The 21,405-nt window shown below is 38.3% G+C and overlaps 1 protein-coding gene across 1 annotated transcript in view; it reads right to left on the reverse strand.

Moving 5' to 3' along the window:
• Nucleotides 1-21,405, reverse strand: part of Dock4 (dedicator of cytokinesis 4) — a 440,321-nt gene that overhangs the window by 132,956 nt on the left and 285,960 nt on the right. The window contains exons 14-15 of the mRNA XM_090333045.1: nt 6,675-6,799; nt 5,535-5,697 (exon numbers count right to left, since the gene is read on the reverse strand). Of these exons, the coding sequence (XP_090189171.1) occupies nt 5,535-5,697; nt 6,675-6,799 (288 nt within the window). The remainder of the gene's footprint in view (nt 1-5,534; nt 5,698-6,674; nt 6,800-21,405) is intronic.

The following is a 21,405-nucleotide window of genomic DNA, read 5'->3' on the forward strand; positions in this document are numbered from 1 at the left end:
TGGTATTGTGACTCAAGTGGTAGAGCTCTAACCTTAAGCAAAAAGTGTCCAAGGCCAATTCGCAGGCCCTGAGCTCAAGCTAGGACTGCCCCCCCCCAAAAAAAAGAGTGAATAAAACATAGTAGATTCCTAATAAACATATGTTTTATAAAATAATGATGAGTCAATGGGAAGTGTGATGGAAAAGAAATCTCTAAGTTCTGTCTTGATCCATGACAACTCTTCCTCAATATCCACATTGGTAAGGATGGTGAGCCTGGTAAAAGTAACTGCTTTGCATTGATAGGTGTACTGAAAAGCAATCCAAATCGAAAGTTTAGCTTAATGCAAGTTGACTGCAATGCACTGGATCCTGGACAGGGGTCAATGAAGTTTTCTGATACTCGATGAAGCATAGTGGCTAGAAATGCTGAGGATCCTTAGCTGTTAGGCATAATCAGGAAGTGGAGGCCCTAGATGTTAAGTAACTTCCTTTTAATCTTGTAAGTCCTATTCTGCTCTTCCACTAAAATTCATTTCTTTAAATATGGAGATGTTATTAATAAAATTTTGCTTGTTCACAGTAGAAACCTTGGGCTCTCCTAGCAGAGATTTGCAATAGAACAAAACCTAGATACATAAGGCCATATAGTATGATGCTAAATGAAAGAACCTCTAGGACATAGAAACAAAAGCCATCTAATGAGTGATTGTTGTCCTTAATGTACTATGTTATCTCTCATCTCTTTTGCTGTCCCTTAGTTATCTCATATTGTTACAGTATCTCACTTTGTTATCTGATATATTGGATATATTTATATTTGATTATTTGAAATTGGATAGGGAAGGGGGAAAACAAGATGGGAGTGGGGGTGGCGGGAGGGAAATGGGGACCAAGACATGAGAAAGGATATCAATGTATGTGAATTAATGCACCTTCTATCTGGCGAATATAATGTAACCCTTCTACTAATTAAAATAAAAATATATGAAAAAAGAAATACTAAAAAATTTTGCTTGTTCAACTAAACTCTCTCCTTCTAGAACTCAGATGGGCAGGGAGAATTTTTCCATGACTTGGAAGCCTATTACGGGAGGATAGTTGTCCTTTCTCACACAAGTGTATCAGTGGAGCAACATTTGAACAGGAAAGTTCAGTTCTGGGACAAGGATACCTGAGCTAGAGGAGCTCCACAGGGTGATTATGAAGATTAAACAAGAGGTTAACAACACCTCAGTCAACAACTGCTCCCAGCATCTCTCCACAGGGAAGTATATGGCCTCATGAAGGGAACAGTCATTTTGGCATGCTGGCCTTAGCTGCTAACATGAGAACATCCCTGAAAATGGGGTTTACATTTGTTCTTTCACAAAGAAAAGGACTTTATTTTTAAAGTCATGAACTTCAACCCCAAGGAGAAATTTAGAAAACACTGATGTTTCTTAAAGGCAAGCAAAATCATAGTAAAAGAATCTCTGGAAAAAGATTTCTCCATAAGGAGCTTTTATGACTTAGAAAAGACCTATTTAGAAATAACTTTCTAATTTTATTTTCTTGCACTGATCCTCTTTTACTAATAAAATAACAACAAAAAAAGATTCTTTTAACTTTCCAAGTAAGTTGTCTGTTAACCAGTAATGTTACCTACTGGAATCTCCCATTCTTGAAGCTGAAACCACTTTCCAACTCCATGTCTATCACTCTCACCACTTCCTTGCAAAATCCTTGGCCTTGTCACTCTTCCCTGTTTCTACTGTAACACTTCAATGTGGTTAAACCCAATTTCAGTTCACGCCATGTCAAATTAGACCAATTTACTTTAATGCACAGTCACTCCTGCTCCTTAGTTGGACTAACCTTCTCTACAGTATTTCCTTAACCAACTTTCCCAATATTCTGCTCTGTTCCTTTTGATTGCTGTAACCTCATAGTAAATTTTGAGATTTGGTCATATTAGTCCTCCAACTTCCTTTGTCTTTAATTCTGTGTTGGATATTCTGCATCTTTTGTACACCCATAAAAATGCTATGCTCATTTTGTATGTACTCTAAAAAAAAACCCTCTTGATGTGATTTTGATTGAGATTGAACCTATAGATTCAGTTCAGAAGAATTGACATCTTGAGAGTAATATGTCTTGAATATTATACTTGAATCTTATTTTTTATGATGAAACTTCTCAAAATTGAGCTATTATTTGCTACTTTTCCTTCCTTCATCTTACTCCTAAGCTTAGATTCATTACCATAAATCCACTAAAAACATATGTGAGGTTTAATGACTTCTATGATGTCAATTCAAGTGATACTTTCTCTGTTTTCATCCATCTATGGCACAGCTGATCAATTCTGTCTTGAAAATTTGCCTTTATTGGTCTCCTGGATTTTAGTTTAGTTTTTTCTTTTTTTCAGTGATTATCCTTTACTCCACCAGCTACTTTTTTTTTTCATATTTTTTACACCAGCTACTTCTTAATGTCACTTGTTCTGTCAGTTCCCGAGAGATCCGTCCTTCCTCTGCAACATAAACTTAGTATGTAGGACCGTAGTTACTACAGTCTCATGCTTCACAAACAAACAAACAACAACTGAAAAATTATGATGTGCCAGAGCTAGATTATAGTGGATCATAAAAACTAAAATTATTCATCTTTCCTCAACTTCACAGTCAATAAAGTCATTCTGATAGCATCAGACTGGCCAGGGTTGAAATATTTATATCATAGAAACTACCACCAGGACCAGATACTAAAGAGCTATAGATTACTGAACCATATGTTTTGTATTTCCCAAGTACAAGTTTCTAAACTGCATCTTACTCAGTTGTCTAGCCGATACTTTGAATGAATAATGGACATTAAATGTCTAAAATGGGGTGCTGGATTTCTGCTCCCCAAACCAATTCTTCCTATTGATTTCCACAAACAAACACCTTATTATTGGATCAAAATCCTGGGGTCACATTTGATTTCTCCTTCCACATCCTATCTGTCAGATAATCAGTCACCCCATCAAACTGGCACCATTCTAATATACACTTTGATATTTCAGCTGAAGGACTATAAAAATCTCCTAGATGGTCTTCCTGCTCCCAATTTTCCAACCTTAATTTGCTAACCATACAGCAACCAGATTTAGCCTCACCCCAAAACCTCCAATGGATCTCATTCTCATTCAAATAAAATCTACATTCCCTACAAGAAGTAAAAGACATAAGATCTGGCTTCTCTGATACCTCTCTGGTCTCTTGCTATTCCTTAAAATGTCAAGTATGTTTCAAGATTATGCCTTTTGCATTTATTGCTCTCTGCCTAGACTATTTTCTCTCCAGATACCCCAGTGACCTAGGGCTTTACTTGTTTTATTCTGTTGCTAATATATCTAGTATTAGTGAGGTTGTTAATTACTGTCTTATATAAAATAGCAACATAAAAGGTTAGTCTTCAGGTTAGTCTTACTGTACTTATCACTTAGTAATTGACATACAGTGCTTCCCCCTCATCTATGGGGTATAGTCTTGGACTCCCAGTGGATGCCTGGATCTTCAGATATTATCAAACACTATAATTTAACATATAAAGTATACACACTAAGAGATTTAGTAGCAATGATTTACAGGGGACCTCAGCGATATTAGCATATGATTTTTTTCCTTTGGCTTGTTAAGCTAAGAACGTTTCACTTTTCACCTAAAGGAAAATCCTTACAATTTCTTCCTGGCATGTCTGAATTATCAGCATTTGGGGATCATCTGGAAGTTAAACTAGGGTAAACTGAACAGAATCACTGTGATACCACAGCAGTAATGTGATAATAGACTATTACTAAGTGACAAACAGGCAGATGGAGGACAGGTATGCCAGAAAAGGGGATGATTTATGACTTGGGTGAGACAGAGTGGGACACTACTCAGTAAGGCATGCACTGATAACTTATGAAATGTTTACTATGGAACTTTTCCTTAAATATTTTTACACTGTGGTTGACTGTAACTGAGACTAAGAAAAGCAAAACTGCTGGTAATGGGAGATTATTCTGTTAAGTATTTATTTGCTCACTTGCCTGACCACTCTATGGAGTGAAAGTTCTGTGAAACACAGACATCCGCAGCACCCAGAAAAGGGGTTGGCACACAAAAGTGCTCAATAAATGAAACAAATATATGTGTGCATAGAAATATTTAGAAGGTCGTGTAATAAAATGATTCCATTGGGTATTTGAAATTCATAGGATTATGGGAACTTTTTTCCCTTTTCTTTATGCTTTGTCATTTCTTTTGAATTTTAACAATGAATATAAGAAGAAAAATCACTGCATAATGTTTGAAGTATAAGGATGAGAGGACACAGATTTAACTGAAAATGTCCTTTGTTCCACTTTCCAACTTATGAATTAGAATAATTTTCTCCACATGCATTTTCCCCTTTCCCCACTATTTCACTTTTTTCTACCTTTCATTTTAATGTTAAAGCACAAAGTTTACATGAGAGTTCAAGTGAGAATTTATAATAAAAACATGTAGAAGGACTTTATACTGTACCCATTCCATGTCTTTTATGCAAAACTCTTCTTGGAATTTGGAAGACTAGTAAGCTAGCTAGCTGTCTTCCTGTATTCTGAAACATTCATAAAACGCAAAAATCTCTGGAGTCCTTTGAGCTAGCTCTGAAATGTGCTATCCTTCTTCCTATGGACAGAATGCTCTTTGATGTGACTCTTAGGTGAATTACTTGATCCCTCTATGAGGTGACTGCATAGCTCTTGAGAAGGTTTTCTTCCTTCCAGACTGGAGAAGGGCCAGTTGCTTCTTCAATTATGTGATTCTCTCTGTCTCTTGCCTGTCATTCTGATATCAAAACAATAATCACCAGAATCATCTCCAGAGTATACCCTCTGTTAGTGTTAACACTTCTGGGGACGCTCGAACTATCAGAAGATCCTTGGTGTGGAAGGATCTGGGAGTGGAGGCTGGAAAGTATGGTAATGAGTGTAAAAGAACTGAAATAGAGACATCAAGCAATGTCAGCTTTATGTATAGAGTGTCCAAATGGGCAAATCCTGTAACATTTTCATGTCTGGAGTTGATTAATTCTGTAATATGTAGCAATTACTGAATTTTTTATCCAAGACCATTTTCAAGTGAACATCATTTGATTCACATTTCAATATCCTTTGAGTAAAGTGGACTTGGGAAAATCATACATAGTTAAGCCTGATAAAGACTTTCCTAGTATCTTCTCATGTCCATAAAATTTCAGACTGGTCCAAAGCACCAGAAAACACCAGAAACAGTCTAGTTTTTAATTGTGTATCGATATCCCTTTCTGTCTAATTCATTTAGAAGCTAAGTGACAGAGGTGAATATTTTTATAAAATCAATCTTTCTCCTTCATTCTCCTTCCTCGGTTTGCATGCTGGTTGCTGGCTCTGGTAGGAGCTTTCATTCTTCCCTCCAGAGGTCTCTCATTTATCCCTCTTTATGTCAGTTTACATAGGTAGTCCAGCACAGTATAATATAGTGCCCCAACACAACAAAGTCACAGAATCCATACTTACTGGAACAATGCCGGAACTCAAAGCGGATATGTGCGCCTCTGAATTTATCCACAGGAATAGGAAGTTTCAGTAGTTCAGACCATCTGGGACTGTTGTTGTGGTAAAGCACAAAGGAGTGGTACTCACTAGCTGGTGGCTCTCCAGAGCCAAAGGAGATAAAATCCTAATAAAGGAAACAAGTTAGAGACAGCTCATAGAAAGATTCTTTCAAAAGCCACAGAGCAATCACTGCTCTTATCTGCAACCTCTTCAACTAGCACCTCAGGGAAACACCTCCCATTCTTTGTGTTTGTTCCTGTGTAATGGGGGTTTATGTTTCACGTGAGAGATGGACAATTGCATATCACATTGGGAATTCAACTTTATACCATATTCCCAATCTGCAGGAGTGAAAAGCCTATGACTCAATGGGTCTCAGATCCAGTTCTGTTATAGGAGCTAGTACATATACTCCTCTACCCAGAGGGGCTTATAGATAATTAGTTCTTCCATAAAGAAGACTGTTGCTGTTGTCCCAGCTATGAAGTAATAACACACTTATAGCGCATAAGATTAAGCTTTTTTGGTTGTTGTTGTTTAACCAACTGCTAGATAGAAAGTATTCTCTACCAAGCTATGGTGGGGTAAAAGAAAAGAATCAAATGGCATAAAATATTGTATTTCAGAAGTAACTGCTAAGAGGAAATTAAGATATAAGCACCTTTTCATTTTCTATTTTCTTTTCTGGAAAGTAATAAATGAATTTAGAAAAAATACCACATAGAGGTAAGGAAGACACCATGATATATATGAAATCAATAGATCATACTGAAAAAGAAGTCAAAGTAGTGATTTAGTATCGATTGTGTGTTTTTGTTTTTTGGTGGGTTGTGGGGCTTGAACTGGGTCTGGGTGCTGTTCCTGAGCTCTTCAGCTCAAGGCTATCGCCTTACCCTTGAACTAAGCCCCATTTCCTATTTTCTAGAGTTTAATTGGAAATAAGAGTCTTAGGTCCTTTATTGTGCCAGGGCTGGCTTTGAACCTTGATCCTCAGATCTCAGCCTCCTGAGTAACTAGAATTATAGGTATGAGCTACAGCACCCAGCTTTGATTGATTTTTTGTTTTTTTGTTTGTTTTTGTGAACGATCAGTGTAACATACTTTTAAGGTCTGGCCACCACTGTCGATAACGAACATGGTCACCTCCACATTTCTGGCCACACTCTTTCCTCCTTTTTCAAACTCTCCCCTTTCTATGGTGACATATAAATCATTCCTCATTTCACCTGTTAAGAAAGAAAAAGCAAAACCAGGTTATCTCTACAATGAAATAGGAAATGTAAAAAAAAGTACTCCATAGAGAAACATTAGTTTATAAAATATACTGGCACTTTATAAAAGTACAAGTATATTTATACTCTTATAAAAGAGTATCCACCCTCACTGGCAATAGCCAAGAAGAATAAAAAGGCAGCCAGCCTCTGCTAGCTTGACTTTTCAGGACTGAAATGTACATTTAAGAGGAGAACATGGGGATTGAGTAGGTTGGTGCTGTTAAGTCTCATGATTTTTCAATACTTCCCTTGTTTCATTTATGAGGTGTGATTACAAAATGACAGCCTGGCAGAGGTGGCTCATACAAAGCAATATTACTACTCAATAGTCAGAACACTTCACAGGAGAAGGAATTCCTAAATGGAATAAAATGACCAGACTGCAAAGAGTACAATTACAATTTCAGTCTTCCCCCAAACTCACAAACAAAATGATCTCACTGCTGGAAAAATCTAGATTACTGCTTTATGAATACAGATGTAGAATAATTCAGCCGTACCGACCAACTCAACTTAATATTTCATACCATCAAACTGTAGAAGAATTGAGAAAGGTCCTAGATTCAAACTGACATTTTCTAAGCACATAAACCATCTACACTTTTACTGTTGGTGATTTATACAAACTGAGTGCCTTTTTAATCTTATGCCTCAGTACTGCAAGTTTAAAAATACCAAAGGAAAATTTGATGGCAACTGAACCACCTAGGGAAATGGGCTGAAAAAAGCAGACACATTCTTGCCTCTGCTGTAAGAACTAAGTAGCCCAGGGAGAAAAGGGAAAAATAAGGGATGTGATGCTCCTAGGAGGTTTTTGGAATGGCATAGTTGAATTTATTTTTATTTAATACAGTCTTCACACATTTGAAGTAAAAAGTTATTATTATTATTGTGTGTGCGTGCGTGTGTGTGTGTGAGAGAGAGATAGAGAGAGAGAGAAAGAGAGAGAGAGAGAGAGCGAGAGAGAGAGAGAGAGAGAGAGAGAGAGAGAGAGAGAGAGAGAGAGAGAGAGAGAGAGAGAGAGAGAGAGAGAGAGAGAGCGCGCGCGCGCGCGCGCAGGCAGGAGCTGGTACTAGCATTTTACCACTTGAACCACATCTGTTTTTGTTTTTTCACCCTTTAGTGGTTAATTGGAGGTAAGATAAGCATCTCATGGACTCTCCTGGCTTGGTGGGCTTTGAATTGTGATTCTCAGATCTCAGCATTCCTAGTAGTTAGGATTAAGGTGAGAGCTACTGGTGCCCAGTTTATTATTTTTTGAGATACATTTTCAATAAGTAGATCAAATTGGTTGTGATCCTCCTGCTTAAGCTACCCCAGTGCTGGGATGACAGGTATGAACTACTATGCCCTACTTTTTTTGGTTTGTTTTCTAATTAAGAAGAAGGAAAAGAATCCCAACAACCCTAAAATCTCTCCAATGCTATGGGGCTATCCAGTATTTATTCATCTTCCTAAACAAAGATGCCACAATGCTCAGATGAGCGTGGCCAGCTAGGAAGTAAACTGTCATAAAATGGACAACTTGAAGGATTAGGTTTTTCTTTCTAATAGATATTTTAATCCCTTACAACAAACCAATTAGTGAGAATAAGTGAAACAGAGGTCTCTAGCATGACTGTCACTATTCCTATAAAGTTCATAAAAATCAACTTGGCAAAGCAATGAATTTAGAAGTCCAAGAGAACAGTGCTGTATTTCAACACACAACTATCTGTATGACTTCAAGCTCTTTTTCGTTGACTATTTTTAAATGACTGGCACAATTTGTTGGATTTTTTAAACTAGCTCATTTTACTTTATTACCACACAAATATTCTTTAGTATATATGAGGTACTGGTTTCAGGAACTCTACCTAACATACCAAAATCTAAGGACGCTTAAGTTCCTTTTATAAACTACTGTGTTTCATTGCATATAATCTATAAATCCATCCCCTGAGTTTGAAATCATCTCTAGATCACCTATATTAAATAATATAATAATATAATATACAGGCTGTGTGATTTTTATCCTGTAGTAATGAAAGGAATAATGACAAGAAAAAAATGTACATATTCAGCGCAGACAGAACTTTTCTGGATATTTCCAACAAAGACTTGTTCAAATTCATGGATTTAGTATCTATGCATCCAGAAGGCCAATAGCATATATGCTTTTTCTGCACACACACAAATATCCCCTTAATGTTATTTATTTTTCAAAATCCATTGTCAGTGGGGCAGAAGGCACACAAATTTTGGTCGCTGAATCAAGCAACTTTGACTAACAACAAAGAGATGCAAAAACACTAATGGACTGAACACTCATGTAAGAGTTTTTTTTTTAATTATAATTTTATTATATTTAAGTAGTTATACAAGGGGTATGTCAGCTGATAAGTACAATGTATCTTGATACATGTCACCCCTTAATCCATGTCACCCCTTTCATCATTCTTCCATATTCTTCCCAACCCAATTCCTCCCTTCAATTTTCCTAGTTTCCTAGAACGTGCCTTGAATTGTATGACCACATTCTCTCCACTTCCCTTCTTTCCTCCTTCCCTTCATACCTCAAGTACCAGCTTCCTGGTATTCATTGTTGGATTGTGAGCTGGTTTTTCTTAGGAGTGACAGCATTTCAACTCTTCCTTGTATATACCATATTTTAGTGAATATGTTTCTGTACACTTGCATACAGCCCTGTATGTGTTTACTTGTCTATTTATAGTTAGCTCTAAGTTCTACATGAGAACTTTGAGAGGAGATTCTTAGAAATAGTTTTCCCACTAACAGCTTTGGTAGGTTAAAAAGAAAAAACAAAAAAACAACAACTGGAATCAAGATACAGTAGAACAAGCCAGGCAAGTTGGCTCACGCCTGTAGTCCTAGCTATTCAGGAGGCTCAGATCTGATACAAAGCCAGCCTAGGCACTAAAAACTAGGAGACTCTTATCTCCAATTAATCATTAGAAAACAGGAAGTGGAGCTGTGGCTCAAGGGGGAGGGTGGTAACCTTGAGCTGAAGAGCTCAGGGACAATGCCCAGGCCCAGAGTTCAAGCCCCATGACCAACGGGGGAGGAGTAGGTAGGGGAAAGATATAGTAGAACAAAAGATGTTAGCTAACAAAAATAAAATATCTTACTTTTTGAAGAAGGTGACCCATCTTAAAAATAGATTATGAAGTATTTTCTGACTAACAAGAAGTATAGATACAAGGGTTTTTACCTTAGGAATTTCTCCTGACGAGTAATTACCTTGTCCAGGGCACATAGGGATGAACTGCCCTGCAAAATGATGATTAAGTATTTCCTGGGAGGATGGTTTCCTAGAAGGCTGGCAAGGTAACCCAGGCCAAATAAGGCTAGGCAGGATTTGCTCTGACAATGTCACAATATTCTCCCTGGGGTACTCACTCAACAGCTGTTTCCTGTGTGCCCGATGAGTTATTCTAGGCTCAGCAGATTAAAAAAAAAGCAAAGCAAAAGGTCTAGATTTTGTAGAGGCTGATTTTCAATAATAAGAGAAACATACAATATATTGAGTGATGATTAATATGGATAAAAAGGATATAATCAGTGTACACCAAGTAGGAGTTGTGATTTTTTTTTCTATAGGCTGCGAGGCAGGATCATAAGATTATCAGAGGTCAGAGTAATCATGCTAAGTTAAGTACTGACAATGAAGGAAGGTTACAAAGGGCAGCAGTTATACCTAAAGACTATATCATCGTAGGTCAGCCAGAATAAGGAGCCCTAGGTTTATTCATCTCTGCTACTGTTACTCTGTGATGGGAGTCTCGACAGGACAACAGGAACCTTTGTGTTGTTATCATGGGAGCTAAATTTGGACATGGTGATACATGCCTGTAATCCTACTTATGCAGAATGCATATGTTGGGAGGCATGTGGTTTGAGTGCCCCTGAGTGGTATGATGTGGCATGCCTATAATCAAGCTATGTTAAGAGGCGTGCTAAGCAAAAATAAGGCCCTGAGTTTAAATCCCAGTCCAGGGTGGGGGAAAGGGATATTGAATAAGGGTAGAGATGGGGAAAGAACAGGTGATAGCAGGATAAGGTGACTGTGAGGTGGTAAGACTACATTGGTTCTATGATTTATAAAAGAACTTTGGAACAGATCAATACATTAGAATATCTTATATAGATAATATCTAATAAAGATTAACATTCTACTTCACTCATAATTCCTATGACCCCCTTTAAAGTTTTCAAAATCTTGAGAGTAAAACACAATTCCTTTGAACAGAGAACTCACAATGAAAAGAACATTTCTCTTGGGTGACACTCTACATATGCCTCTCCCCAGGAACTTTTGCAGCCTGCTATGTTTCAGTATTACAACGTGCCACTTTTTGCCAAAATATGCAGAAGGATAAAGTTGACACAAGTGCTAATTAAAATCAATACTCTTGAGGAGCTCAGGAGAAAACTAATAAGCCCAAATAGTGCTAGGAAAGCATCACAGGTAATTAAAGGAAAAACCATAAAATGAGTATGAAATGGAGTCACAGCACCAATGTGAAAAAGCTATTTCCTTCTGATAATGTTTATTAACACCACACCTCTCAAATTCATGACTCTGGAAATCTGTTGTGCATGACCCTCTCCTCTCATTAGCAATTCTGCTGGCTTAGAAGCCTGCACACAAGTGAAGGCTTCTCTAAGAACCATAGATGAGATCAAGATGAGGCTGTGTTCAGTGGTTATAGTCAAAAGGGTCAATTAATGACTTGACCCAAATGGCTAAGAGATTTCCAACAAGAAACAAAAAACTCCATCCTTGACATTGTCCTAAGAATGCTTTAGAGCAGTTCTGGTGGCTCACACCTGTAATCCTAGCTACTCATGGGGCTGAGATCTGAGGCTCACAGTTTAAAGCCGGTCTGGGCAGGAAAGTGCATGAAACTCATATCTTCAATTAACCACCAGAAAACTGGAAGTGCCACTGTGCGTCAAGGTGGTAGAGGTAGAGTGATAGCCCTGAGTAAAAATGCTTGGAGACAGAACTTAGACTCTGAGTTCAAGCCCACTACCAAAAGAAAACTGGAAAGAAAAACAAGGAAGAAAAGCAAGACATAAATAGAGTCAGCTATGACATCATATAAACCACAGGGCCAGTCTGGTACTTATTTGAGCATTTATTAAGGATGATGAAACAGCAACTAAATGTTCCTGTAGTCAACTAATAAGACAAATTCAAATAATAGCTTAGATTATTGGTGATGATGATGATGATGATGATGATAATGATGGCAATAAGGATTGTACTCAGGTTGAATAGAAGTTCCTATCTGAAAATCTGAACTCGTGTGTGTGTGTGTGTGTGTGTGTGTGTGTGTGTGTGTGTGTGTGTATGTTTGGTAGGTACCCTGCTAGTAAATGAAAATTTGAAACTTTTTGACTAACGATGCAATACTCACAAAACCTAAGATTTCAGGACAGGGTGTAGTATAAGATTTCAGGACAGGGTGTAGTATCTCATACCTGTAATAAGAGGTGGAGATGGGAGGGTTGTGGTACAAAGGCCAGCCTGGGCAAATAAAAAGTTATTGAGATCTTATCTCAAAAAGGCTGTATGGGGTGGCACATACTTGTAATTTCAAGTACATGGGTAGGAGGTTTAGGGACAAAAGAAACAGATGCTATCTGTAAAAAAAAAAAAAAGAAAGAAAAAAAAAAACCTCAATCAAAAAGGGTTGGAGAAGTGCCTCAAGTGGTAGACTACTTGCTCAGAAACATAAAGAGCAGAGCTTAAACTTTGGACACAAAAACAGAACAAGATTTCTGAACTTTACAGATTTCAGACTTTCATGTTAAAGGATGTTCAACTAGTAAAGTCTATCCATATGTTCCAAAACTCTAAAAAACTCTGGAATTGGACACATTTTTGGTCCATTTTATTTCAGACAAAGGGTATTCAACTTGGAGTGGTAGTCTGCAGTACACTTTACTAAATGTCTGCTATGTGCCAGGCCTTTTGCGAAGTGCTAAAAGTAGATCCTCTCGCTAAGTTATCACTTCCACTTTAAAAGAAGGCATTAGCAGTTCCCTTTTATAGATGAGGACAAGAACGTGCAGAGATTAAGTAATGTGTCTTAGGTACTATCAGCAGCCTCACTTTACCTATAAAAAAATATAATTCAATCAAGTGAGAACAGCCAACAAGCAAATGAATGCAATTTAGTCTTCATCACCACAAATGATTTCACCAAGGACAGTATTAGCCTTATGCTATGATGCATTAGTCAGACCAGTTTTGAAGTACTGATTGAGTCCTAGGGACCTCTTTATATGGTAGAAACAGACAGAAATGGAATCAATACTGTAAATAAAAGTGAGAAAGATTTGAAAAATATGAGGATAAATTAATTTAAAAAGTTGGAATTTTAAGCCCCCATCTCCAAATCTGAAACTAATGGATGCATGCAAGATGGGAATCTAATGCAAAAGAGATCATTTTTAAAGGTGATTTAATGATTGTGTATGTACTGTGTACTTGTTTATGACAAATATTTCAGTATGAATTAAAACACTATCACAAGAGACTCTGAGGGGGGAATTAATACCCAGAACACAAGACTGTTGTGAATGTGTGTGGTAGACAGAATAATGATAGTTCCCTCCCAGAGAATATGACACACTGCAGAGAAAGAGGAAATCTGCAGTTGATACTAAATTAAGGATCTTGAGAAAGACTTCTCTGGGATCATCAGGTGGAGGCCAATATAATCACAAAGGTTCCTGAAAATGCGAGATAGAGGATCAGAATTAGAGAAGGAGTTGTGGTAAGAGAATCTTAAGCTGGAATGATGGGGGACCATGAGCTACAAAGTATAGGCAGCTTCAGAAGCAAGAAAGGCTAAGGAATGACATTCTCTCGTAGTACCAGCAAAAGAAATTCAGCCCTGCTAATACCTATCTTAGCCTGGTGAAACTTGACCATCTGATCTCTGGAACTGCAATGTAATCCATTGGTGTTGTTTAAATCTACTTCATTGATGGCCTCAGAAGAACCAATACAGCATGCCTACCACCACTTTCTAATACCTTCAAGGAAGAGGCAGAAGGACAAGATTCATAGATAATGGGAGGCTGAAGCATGCCCCAGACAGGAAAAACAGTGGGATGGGCTGCAACATTAATTAGTGTCAGGCTGTACATTTCTCATACAGAGCAAACTTGAATAATACCTAGCAATGCCAATTTCTCTATTTTCTGTAGGTTCCTCTCATCTTTGTTTTGCTTCAGTGCTTTCTAGAGTAGTTGCTAAATTTCAGAGAGCATTTTCTAAATTTTTGTTTAGGACAATCAAGTATGCAAGGAGGCCAGGCATAGTAGCTTCTGTGATAGGATTTTCAGAACAGTTTTGCATAGAGGCAGGAGCAAGAACGGACTATGGCTCCTGAGGACCTATAAGATTCCTTGCGTGAGGCAACATGTGGTGATTGGCAAGGGCCAGGTAACAAAGGCTAAAAACTATGTAAGGCAGGAGGTACTTCCCTCTTCACTGGTCTGATGTGAGCCCCAAATACAACATCAGGGTGATGTGGTAGGAATTTATTTAGTGTGTCTTCATTTACCTTGGCATGCACTGGTTTGAAAGAACCCTTCCCTTTGTATAAGCTAAGTAAATGGTTGCCCCTATCAAATTCAGAGGCTCAGTGACTCAGACTGAAGTTTAATGGGATTTGGTTATAGTTAAGAGCCTCAATGGAAGATTAAATCATACTATGTTAGTTCCAATTTACTCTCTTCAAAGGAAAGATTACATCTGGATTAATTTCATCTCATGATGTGTATTTCTCTGTCAGTACACAGTAAAGAATAACACATGTTTAAAAGAATGGCTTGCTGTTTTAAATGTGAGACAAACATATCTACAATATGCTTAACTCAATCCTGTAAGTCAAAATTGCTGTGTAGTTAAATTACTTTCAAAATACATTTTAATCAGTCTTGAGATCAATTTCAAAACTGGTTTGCAAATATCAAACTTTCCCTTCTCTACATTATTCTGCATCACTTAATTCTTCCTCAAAGCTTCAAGACATGCAAAAAAAAAAAAAAAAAACACCAGAAGACAACAAAGGTGGGTTCCCCAACAGGATGACAGTTTAACCATGGAATGGTTTACTCTTGAGTGGTACAGACAGAGAAAAGATGAAGCAGGCAGATCATGTTACAGACAAATAAAGCTTTTCTTAGAAGCATAAAGTCAGAGTCAGAAAGGGCACTTATGGTAGAAAGGAGACATTCAGACTTTCTGTGACCTTCCAGACACGTAAGTCAGCTCTGTCCCAGAATATCTGGTGGGTGGAAATGTAGACCTTCCTACTCAGCATTGGGCCAGACCTGCCTTGCACAGAGTCTGTTAAGACATTTAGGGCTCTGCTGTCCAATACAGTAACTGCTGCCACATATGCAATGGAGCCCTTGAGATGTGACTTGGCTACCAAGGGCTGTGCCATAAATGTGCAATATTCACTTCGCTTTCAAAGACTAAGGTTGAATACTCGAGTAAGGAAAGTCATTAGCCAATTTTATATGAACTATTGAAATGAAAATATTTTGAATGTTCCAGATTAAATAACATTCTGCTACGAGTTTTATATCTTTGTCTTCCTTTCTAAAAAGTGGCTACTCAGCTATTTTAAATCACATTTATCACTCCCTTTATATTTTTTAAGGAGAGAACAGATGTGAATCTCTTTGCTGCTCTCACAGACTCACAAACTACTCTATGAAATTCTTCCCAGACTTATTATCTGGCTAGAAGGTCACAGTGGTAAAGCCTCGGTGGAAATATCTTTGCTTAGCTGGAAAAAGACACCCTAAGAAATAAAGAACTGAATGATAAGTCATTGACTCACAGAAGCATAAAAGCACAAAAACACACATTTCTTTACACCAGGTGATAAGAGATCCACCTGTATAACACCAAGACCAAGGGGAGGATTTCTGTTGCCATGTCTTCTCATTTCAAAAGGAGCCAGGCAGTTGGGTGCTTCTGGCTCATGCCTGTAATCCTAGCTACTCAGGAAGCTAGGATCTGAGGATCACGGTTCATAGCCAGCCCGCGCACATATCATATTTCCAAATAACCAGCAGAAAAACAGAAGTGGTGCTGTGGCTCAAGTGGTAGAACAGTAGTAGCCTTGAGCTGAAGAATTCAGGGAAAGTATGCGTGCAGATGCTAAAAACACCTTTGTGTGTATGTCTAAGAGCATAGAGAATTCCTTTCACAGCGAAGCTAAGAAACGTGCTACTCTAGTCGCCTATCCTGACCCTATCAGAACACTACAGATGCAAATGAAGGATACATCTAAAAAATGGAAAGCAGAAATCACACTGGCAGCACATCAAGGTAACATTGTGTGATCAAAAATGTTGTTCACAACATTTCCTCCTTGAAGCATTTTGCAGTAAATCACTGGTGAGAATTAACCTACAGGTCTGAAAACATCAAAAGAAAAGAGAATGAGAGAATGACTACAGATTTCCCAGTACAAAAATTCCAGTGACCTTTCAAGTTGTTTTCAACTGTTAAGTAAATTTTTACATCTTTCTTTTTTCTTTCATTCAGTTTGGAAGACTGAGAAGCCAAAGATGAAAAGGAGGAAAGGAAGAAACTCAAGTGCTTTTTAAAGAATCCTCTTTCTGTCTGCAGCAATGCACATATATGTACAGAAGTTGTTTTGTGCTTAGAGTGGACCCCTGTATTTTACACTGCAGTGTCAGGATGAGAAAGAAGCATGTCTCATTCCTCTGAAAGTTAATTTCCATCATTAAACCGAGACAAAAGCTGCCTGTGTCTACTACCTCCCAGACAATTATTCAGCCAGTGAAGTGTCATCTTGTTTTATATTTTTCCATTTCTCAATGACACTGCCCAGAGATGAAGAGGAATTCTAGCAGCTGGTCATACTCTGCTCTAAAATATGTTTTTTCTATTAATTTGCCCATCAAATTGCTTCCTAGTGGGATGAATCTTTTCTTTTTTGTTGAATAGGAAATACCAGTTATTTATAGCAACTGATGGAAATAATGAAATGTTGCAAGAGCCACTAAATAGCTTGCCACCAAGTAAACATCTATAAACAGTCACTTTTGACAGCAGTGAGGTGAGATCCTCAGGCAGCCTGGGTCATCAAGCCAGGTCAGGTCAGCTCAGGAAACCTTCCAGGCTGTTGGCTCAATTGTCTGAGCAGGAAGGAATTTCAATAAAAAGTTCAGAAAGTGTTGCAGCAGATGACAATGGTCACTTTAGGTCTTTATTCTCAGCAGTCCTATCACCCACTCTGAGAGCTGTGCCAGATGTCTGGTTAGGTACAATTTCCTTTGTTTGCTTTAAACAACTGTGGTTTACAGAAGTTGGGTTTTTAAAGGCACTTTCAACTTTTTCCAACTATTGCATTTGGTCTGTCCTTTTCTCTCTCATTTCGTGTAGAGCTGTGGAGAATAAGGTATACAGCAGTGACACATACCACGACTTTCTATGCTGTTTGTCATCTTCTAACCATGAAAACAAAATGGTGACAGCTCTCACTCTCCATTCTTGTCTTTAAAAGAAGCTCTTACTATGTAGACCAGGCACGATCCTCCTGGTTCCCCCTCCTAATTGCTGGAATTACAGGTGCTTGGTACTATACTTAGCTCTCTTTGTTTCTATGGAAGGCCAAATATGAAGTAAGAGTGCTTTAAAATAAAATTCAGTGATGGGTAAAACATCATGTTTTGATCCATAAATCAAGAATAAAACATGCCAAAAAATTTTATTAGGTGTAAGCCACAATGACCTGTACCAGTGACTTAGTTTAATTCTGAGGCAAGATCAGGAGCCCTGAAAATGAAGATTAAGATAAAGATAATGGACAAAGATAAAGACAGAAAGGAAGAGAAATGGTAAACAAGAATCCTACATAGACAGGATAGAACCAAAGGTGAAGAGCCCAGGCACATTTGACTACCTATTACATTAAAGTTTTTCAGGTTGGGTTTAGCTTTTAAACTTCAATGATTTAAAAATGTCACTTCTCGGCTGTGTACAAGTGGCTCACACCTATAATCCTACTTAGGAGACTGAAACTTAAGGATTGTAGTTTGAAGCTAGCTAGAGAAATAAAGTCTGCAAGACTCTTTTCTGGTCCAATTAAAAGCTGACTAAGCCAGGTTTGGTGGCTCACTCCTGTAATCTTAGCTACACAGGAGGATCATGGATCAAAACCAGCCTGGGGGCACTAAAGTCCATGAGACTCTTATCTCCAATTAACCACTAGAAAAGTGGAAGTTGTGTTGTGGCTCAAGGGGTAGGATGGTAGCCTTGAACTGAAAAGCTCAGAGACAATGTCCAGTCCCAGAGTTCAAGCCCCATGACTGACTAAAAAAAGCTGGACTGGAGACCTGGTTCACGTAGTAGAGCAACAGCCATGAGTAGAAAAAGCTGAGTAAGATTAAGAGGCCTTGAGTTCAAACCCTGACTCTGGCACACAGATAAAAGTAACTTCTCTCATAACATTTAGACACAGAATTATAGAAATGAGGAAGTGGTGTTGGGGCTCATGGGGTAGAATGCTAGCCTTGTACACAAGCTCAGAGACAACTCCTAGCCCCTGAGTTGCAGCCCTACTTACAAGAAGGAGGAAGAGGAGGAGGAGGAAGAGGAGGAGCAGGAAGAAGGAGAAGAAGAAGAGGAGGAGGAGGAGGAAGGAGGGAAGGAAGGAGGGAAGGAAAGAAAGAAGAGGAGGAGGAGGAAGAGAAGTTTTGGGCTGGGAGTATGGTGTAGTGGTAGAGTGTTTGTCTAGCACCCTAGGTTTGATTCCTCAGTTCCACATACACAGAAAAAACTGGAGGTGATGCTGTGGATCAAATGAGAAAGTTCAACAATAGGGCTCAGACCCTGAGTTCAAGCCCCAAGACTGGCAAAATGAGGGGTTTGAATTCTGGTCCTGAGTGCTGTCTCTGAGCTCTTCAGATCAAGGCTAGCACCGTACCCCTGGAGCCACAGCCACTTCCGGTTTTCTAGTGGTTAACTGGAGAAAAGAGTCTCACGAACTTAAGTGCCAGGTTTGGCTTTGAACCGCGATTCTCAGATCTCAGCCTCCTGAGTAGCTAAGATTGCAGGCATGAGCCACCACACTTGGCTAAGTCTCTACTCTTATATCACACATTCACCTAAATATACTACTTCCAATCTCTCACACCACTATCACTTCAGACATTTACTTATTCTACTATTCATTACTAGGTAATGAATGCTATGATTTCCTTTTTTACTATTATCCCCAGAATTTGGAAGAATTATTTGGCCGATAGGAAGTACTAAAAAAAATCTGGTATGACTTATGGAATTGAAACACCTTTGTATAGCTACACTTAATAAAATAAAATATCTGAATAATGAATAACTGGGTGCCTCCATTTTGGCATAAAATGGATGCTCAGTCAATACCTGGTGCCTAAGCTAGGTCAAGTTAGGCTAAATACACATCTTTTTTCAGGAGGAAGAACAGAACCATGACTTCATCAGGTGGCATATAAAAATGCTTGGAATTCTACATTGATGTAAGATGAAAGAGGTAGGATCTCTGAGATGTAGTAATCAAAACAGCTTGGTACTGGCACAAGATCAGGCCTGAAGACCAATGGAATAGAACTGAAGACCCAGAAATCAATCCACAGACCTATGGACCCTAATTTTTGATAAGGGAGCCCCCCAAAAAGTTAGAAGATAGCCTTTTCAACAAGTGGTGCTGGCAGAATTGGTTAAGCACTTGTAGAAAACTGAAATTGGATCCTTACATGTCACACTATACCACAATTAATTCTAAATGGATAAAAGACCTTGAGGTAAAAGCAGATACCCTGAAAACTTTACAGGAAGGAATAGGCGATATACTAGGACTCCTTGGTACAAGTCCAAATTTTCTTAATAAAGACCCAGAAACAGAACAAATTAAAGAAATTTGGACAAATGAGACTGCATTAAACTGCAGAGCTTCTGCATGGCAAAGGACATAGCTAGCAAGCTAAATAGAATGCCCACAGAGTGGGAGAAGATCTTCACTAACTATACAACAGAAAAAGGCCTCATATCTAAAATAAATCAACAGCTAAAAAAATTGAATCACTCCAAAACTAATCTCCAAAGAAACAACCAACCCATCAAAAGATGGGCCAAAGACTTAAAAAGAGTCTTCTCTGAACAAGAAATAAGAATAGCATATAGACACATGAAGAAATGCTCAACATCTCTGGCCATAAAAGAAATGCAAATCAAAACAACTCTGAGATTCCACTTCACTCCAGTTAGAATGGCCAGGATCAAGAAATCTAATAATAGATACTGGTGGGGATGTGGCCAGGAGGGATCATTACTTCACTGTCGGTGGGAGTGCAAACTCGTTCAACCACTATGGAAAGCAGTATGGCAGTTCCTCAAAAGACTAAACATAGAGCTCCCCTATGACCCAGCAATTCCACTACTTGGCATTTACCCAATCATCCGGAAACAAGGACATACTAAATCCACTAGCACAACAATATTCATTGCAGCACTATTTACAATAGCAAAGATATGGAACCAACCCAGATGCACCTTATTAATGACTGGATCAACAAGACGTGGTATTTACATACAATGGAATTCTATGCTGCTGTCAGAAAGAACGACATCTCCCCATTTGTAATGAAATGGAAAGACTTAGAAAAGATCATATTAAGTGAAGTAAGCCAGACTCAAAGGAACATAGGCTCAATGGTTTCCCTCATTTGTCATAATTAGTAGAAACCCTGGACTCTCCTAGCAGAGGATTACAATAATTCAAACCATAGATACATAAGGCCATATAGGATGAAGCCAAAGGAAAGGACTTCCAGGATAGGGAAACAAGAGCCAGATAATACGTGATAGTTGTTCTTAATGTACTACGTTACTTTCTCATCTCTTTTGCTGTCCTTTGGTTATCTCATATTGCTACAGTATCTTACTTTGTTATCTGGTACATTGTATATACGTTTATTTGTTTATTTGAAATAGGATAAGGAAGGGGGAAACAAGGTGATGGGAGGAGGTAGGGGGAGGGAAATGGGGACAAAAATATGAGAAGGAGTATTAATGTTTGTGAAGTAATGCACCTTCTATCTGGCAAATACAATGTAACCCTTCTATTAATTACAATAAAAAAAGAAATGGAAAGACTTGGAAAAAAATCATGTTAAATGAAGTAAGTCAGACCCAAAGGAAGAAAGGTTCCATGGTTTCCCTCTATTGTAATAATTAGTACCTATCTAGGACTCTCCTAGCAGAGGATCACAATGGCTCAAAAGCTATGCACACAAGGTCATATAGATGGGACTAAATGAAATGAACTCTAGGATATGGAAACAACAGGTTTAATTTTGTGATTGTTTAATTGTTAATTTGAAATAGGAAAAGGAAGTGGGGAAAACAAGATGATTGGGAGGGGTTGGGGGCGGGCAACGGGGACAAATACATGAGAAGGGGTATCAGTGTATGAGAAGTAATGCACCCACTGCCTGAAGAATGCAACTGAAAC

The sequence above is a fragment of the Megascapheus bottae genome, chromosome 5 (genome assembly GCF_031878675.1).
Source record: "Megascapheus bottae isolate mThoBot1 chromosome 5, mThoBot2.hap1, whole genome shotgun sequence".
Taxonomy (NCBI): domain Eukaryota; kingdom Metazoa; phylum Chordata; class Mammalia; order Rodentia; family Geomyidae; genus Megascapheus; species Megascapheus bottae.